Source organism: Spinacia oleracea, chromosome 2 (assembly GCF_020520425.1).
Source record: "Spinacia oleracea cultivar Varoflay chromosome 2, BTI_SOV_V1, whole genome shotgun sequence".
Classification (NCBI taxonomy): Eukaryota; Viridiplantae; Streptophyta; class Magnoliopsida; order Caryophyllales; family Amaranthaceae; genus Spinacia; species Spinacia oleracea.
The window spans coordinates 102,786,375-102,791,353 of NC_079488.1; the positions used below are offsets into that span (position 1 = coordinate 102,786,375).

Consider the following 4,979-nt stretch of genomic DNA (forward strand, 5'->3'; position numbering starts at 1 on the left):
CTTTTACCTAATTTTTCATAACTTTTAATATATTTGATTAAATTTTACTCCGTATATTATATTAAAAAGGTGGATAGATAAACATTATAAATGGTTAAATCCTTAGTTTTATACATTATTGGTGATTTAGAAAAAAGATTTTTTCATTAAAAAAGATAACTTTTACGTAAATAAGAATAACTTTAATTTTTTTGAGTTAATTTTTAGTCCGATGTACATTAACTATGGTAAATAAGAATTTGCTATTACTAATAATGTTACTATTGCTGTCTCCTCATCCCCAGATCCCCACCTTCTTTCTCTCTTTCCTTTATGTTTCCTTGTCCACTTGCTAGTAAGTAGCAAGTACTCCTAAAACTAGTTCCAATTCAAAACCTGAGTTCTTGTCTCTACTTGTACCACTTATTCACTCTCTTCATTTACTTACTAAGATTCTTCTAGTTTAAAATCTCCTGACCGTTTAACGTCGTCATCTTCTTCAAACACAAAATTTAAATTCTGGGTATTTCTGAAAATCCCAGAATCTGTCATCTGGGTTTCTCTCAAAAAGATCAAACCTTTAATTTTTCTGGTTAATTTCTTTTTAAGAGAGAGAAAGTGAAGCTGAAGTTTGAAGATCAAGCTGTTGTAGGTGGGTTACTTTTGAATTGTGAAAAAAGGCACAAGCTTCTGTATTTATTGAGCCTTAAAGGTTAGTTCATCAAGCTAGATTCGTTTGCTTCAATGAAAATTAACCCTTTTAAGATTTCCTCATTTACTTTAATTCCCAAATTTCTATTGTCTAATTGTACTTGTATATTCTTGTAACCTTTGATCATGTACGGGTAAATGATGTATACGGGATTAGTTCTTAGGCTATAAGCTAGCAAAATTGGAGATAGTATTAATTTTGATCATTTAAGATACTTTGGCAACCAAAATTGACCACTGAGGAGAGAGATTAAAAAAGACAATTTCATGAAGTATGTGTTATTTTTGGATTTGTTAAGTTGCTTTGATTTTTCATAAGAATTTGAGTGGGGTAGGTTAAAAAGAAATTCAAATCCACTCCAAATACCAGTAGATAGGGACTAATTTCGTCTCTTTGAAGCTAAGACAAACCCCACAAAATACGCTATACCATGGATTAATTTTGACAAAAGATTATGTCTTTATCAAAATTATTAGCCTAACAATTAGATCTAATACAACTTGGCTTAGCTCAATTGAAGTTGAGGTGTTGAGAGCTTGGCAATCTCACCAAAATACCCCTTTTCAGTTTTCACCTCTCTCTAGTTAGTATAAAGTAAGGGGTATTTTGGTCGTTTCATGGCGCCGACGAATTTTGCACTCTAAGTGCCTTTGATTAGCCTAAAAGGTGAACATATATAAGTATCAATCAAAGTGACTATGATGTCTAAACCTCTAACAATATTGTTGGACAAAAAAAGATTTGATCTTTCATGTGGAAAGGATGATATCTTCACAATTTTTACTGCTTTAGATGACACTTGGTGGGGCTTTGTAATAGGTACTTTGATTTTCATGTTGGTGTGCGGTTGTTGTTGTTATGTAAAACGGGCTTTCTGTGACATTTCAATATTCCAGAAACCACTTCTGCTGTCTTCTCTCTTTGTTCTAACTACTACATTTATATATTTGTAGAATCTGATAAAGTTACAACCTTTAATCACTTTGTTATCCAGGTGTTTCGTTGTCGGTTACTCTTTCGTATATCTAAATCGGGAATTTTGCAGTTTCTGTAGTGATTGATCCAAGTTTGAGTCGATATAAGGAACTATGGTGGAAGAAAAAGAAAAGGAGAATATGGTGGATGATCAGACAGCTGAAAAGTGGTTATCACATGCCCAGGAGCTAGTTCCTGTGGCACTTAATAGAGCAAAACAAGTTAAGGGATTTCCGGGGAGGTGGAAGATGATCGTATCGAAATTGGAGCAAATTCCTTCACGTTTATCGGATTTATCCAGTCATCCTTGCTTCTTGAAGAATATGCTTTGCAAGGAGCAATTACAGGCTGTATCAAAAACGTTGAATGAGACAGTTGAGTTAGCTGATATGTGTATTCGAGAGAAGTACGAAGGGAAACTCCGTATGCAGAGTGATCTTGATTCATTGTCAGGGAAATTAGACTTGAATCTTCGAGATTGCGGTCTGCTGATCAAGACTGGGGTCCTCGGTGAGGCTACGATGCCTTCCGTTTCATCATCAAGCTCCGAATCAGATCAGACAGCTCACAGCAACATAAGAGAGTTACTTGCCCGCCTTCAAATCGGGCACTTAGAAGCAAAACACAGGGCACTTGACACGCTTGTTGAGATCATGAAGGAGGATGAAACGAATGTATTATCTGTTTTAGGAAGAAGCAATATCGCCGCGTTAGTGCAGCTTCTGACGGCGACTTCTCCAAGAATCCGGGAGAAAACGGTGACTGTTATATGTTCATTAGCAGAGTCAGGGTCCTGTGAGAATTGGTTGGTTTCAGAAGGAGTACTACCGCCTCTTATAAGGCTAGTAGAATCAGGCAGCTTAGTTGGGAAAGAAAAGGCTACAATCTCTCTCCAAAGACTGTCAATGTCACCTGAAACAGCTAGAGCTATCGTTGGACATGGTGGTGTTAGACCCTTGATTGAAATGTGCAGAGCAGGTGATTCTGTGTCACAAGCTGCAGCTGCTTGCACATTGAAGAACATATCATCTGTTCCTGAAGTCAGACAAACCCTTTCTGAGGAAGGGATTGTTAAAGTGATGATCAATCTTCTAGATTGTGGGCTTTTGTTAGGATCGAAAGAATATGCAGCTGAATGCTTGCAGAATCTCACTGCAAGCAACGAAGCCCTTCGAAGGTCGGTTGTTTCTGAGGGAGGGATTAGGAGTCTACTGGGTTACCTAGACGGGCCTTTACCTCAGGAGTCTGCGATGGGGGCTTTGAGGAATTTGGTAGGATCCATCCCGATTGAATCGCTTGAATCACTCGGGTTTCTCCCGAGATTAGTCCACGTGTTGAAATCCGGGTCAGTAGGAGCTCAGCAAGCTGCTGCATCAGCAATTTGTAAGGTTTGTAGCTCAACTGAGGTTAAAAAGTTGGTGGGTGAAACTGGGTGTATCCCATTGCTGATCAAGATGCTCGAGGCTAAAACAAATGGTGCTAGAGAGGTTTCTTCACAGGCACTTTCTAGTTTGATGACACTTTCCCATAATTGCAGGGAAGTGAAGAAAGATGACAAGAGTGTTCCGAATTTGGTTCAATTACTTGACTCGAACCCCCAGAACACGGCCAAGAAATATGCAGTGTCGTGTCTGCTTTCTCTGTCGTCGAGTAAGAAATGCAAGAAGCTAATGGTGTCATATGGTGCTATCGGGTACTTAAAGAAGCTTACAGAGATGGATGTTCCGGGCGCCAAGAAGCTTCTAGAGCGTTTGGAAAGAGGGAGACTGAAGAGCATGTTCAGCAGGAAATGAGGAAAGAGAGAGCTACGTAAGTTTGCGTCCTTTTACCCTTAATTTTTCTGGCATATGATGGTGGTCAGGTTTCATAACCTATATGAAACAGAAAATGGTTTTAATTGTAAACTAGCTAATTAAGCGAGTGATGCGCTAATGAAGGTGCAACCATGTACTATAATTGTATCCTCTTAATATGTGTGTTATCTTAGAATAACTTATAGTATTATCCTGGAAGAAAGTTTCCAGTTACAGCATCTTATGTTGTGCTAGTCACTTCCATTATATAATTGTTCAATCGTCTGTTCCAGGATACATCTCACTTCGTGTATCAAACGCTTAAGCAAGTAGTTTAACCAGTTAATTAGGTAGTAAAATCAGATGAAAGCTCGATCAATTTAAGATTGTGATTTGAGTACTATGCAGCATATTATGCATTTTGTGTGTTTGAATTGAATCTAAGGTTTAATCATTGTATTGTTGCTTTATACTCTAACTCGCTGGTCGAGTTCTGCTAACCTAGTCAGAAAATTATTAGTCTGAAGTTCCAGGAATTAATTTCCCAAAAACAATCATTGAAAATGCATGACATCAGCCTCCACTTCAGGTCAGCTCCTTGGTCTTTCTTTAAGATTTTTTTTTCTACGGTTAACTTGTGTCCTCCCTACCAAGTTCATCCTCAATCACCACTGAACCAACATTCAATCGGTATCGAAGTAACGTTTATGATTCTGGTTAAAAGTCCATGCTTCCGGACATGGATCTCTGAGACTAGTGTGGAGGTGTGGACTGTCTCGGGTTCATTTCCTGGTCTAATTGGCCGCGTATATTTAGTAGTGTCCCAACCAAAGGGAGTTCAACTTTGAAACATGTTTCTCATATGATCTAATCCATATGTGCAATGTCAATCCTCCCTCCTTAGCACCATTCCAATACTGTGTTTACTGCTGGATTTTGATCAACATTAGTGTTTCTGGGATATTGTCACAAAGACTTGTAATTTTATTCGAAGATAAACGATAGGAATGCCCTAATTTCCCGTTCAAATTGAGTTAGTGACCAACTAGTCCAGGGTGACATAACTGACATTGCTCTAACGAAACGAAAAACCGCAAGCTCGGCAACAAAAGCCAAGCGAGCCTCTCATTTAATTAACCTCAAATGTATATGAATTCATGTACTTTTACTCCCATAATCTCTATAAACACAAACTTAAAGTCTACAAAATAGATAAACTCAAAATATGTGAATAAAGTATTTTTTTTATTAATTTATGAAATTTCTGGTACCATCTCTAAACCTTTAATCCACTAATTCGATCTCCACGACCGACTAAGCTTGTTTGATAGGATGTTGAGGGCCACTGCGCTTAATCTCTTAAAGGGCGTCGTATGGAGGTAGAACGACACTTACACTTGTTGTTTTTCTCCCATCGGGTTTGATGTCGACTTGTGTGCTTAGAAGCAGTTTAGGGTTTTCTGGAGAGTAGTAGATTTTGTATACTACGTTCAGTCTGTCAGTCTATTCTCCTGAGTTTA

At 38.0% G+C, this 4,979-nt stretch overlaps 1 protein-coding gene across 3 annotated transcripts; it reads left to right on the top strand.

Annotated features, from left to right (window-relative positions):
- Nucleotides 1-272: 272 nt before the first annotated feature.
- LOC110799569 (protein CELLULOSE SYNTHASE INTERACTIVE 3) lies at nucleotides 273-3,758 on the top strand. 3 transcript variants are annotated; one of them, XM_022004841.2, is made up of 2 exons: nucleotides 273-691; nucleotides 1,686-3,758. In XM_022004841.2, exon 2 carries the CDS (start codon nucleotides 1,780-1,782, stop codon nucleotides 3,457-3,459), a length of 1,680 nt encoding a protein of 559 aa, XP_021860533.2. In that variant the 5' UTR covers nucleotides 273-691; nucleotides 1,686-1,779; the 3' UTR covers nucleotides 3,460-3,758. The 3 variants fall into 3 exon arrangements, with proteins under 3 accessions (XP_021860533.2, XP_021860535.2, XP_021860536.2); XM_022004843.2 differs by having other exon boundaries at nucleotides 282-691; nucleotides 1,737-3,758; XM_022004844.2 differs by lacking the exon at nucleotides 273-691 and adding an exon at nucleotides 765-1,510 and having other exon boundaries at nucleotides 1,737-3,758.
- The last annotated feature ends 1,221 nt before the right edge of the window (nucleotides 3,759-4,979 follow it).

Excerpts from the sequence above, each read along its gene's own strand:
- LOC110799569 (XM_022004841.2), top strand. The coding sequence starts at position 1,780 with ATGGTGGAAGAAAAAGAAAAGGAGAATATGGTGGATGATCAGACAGCT.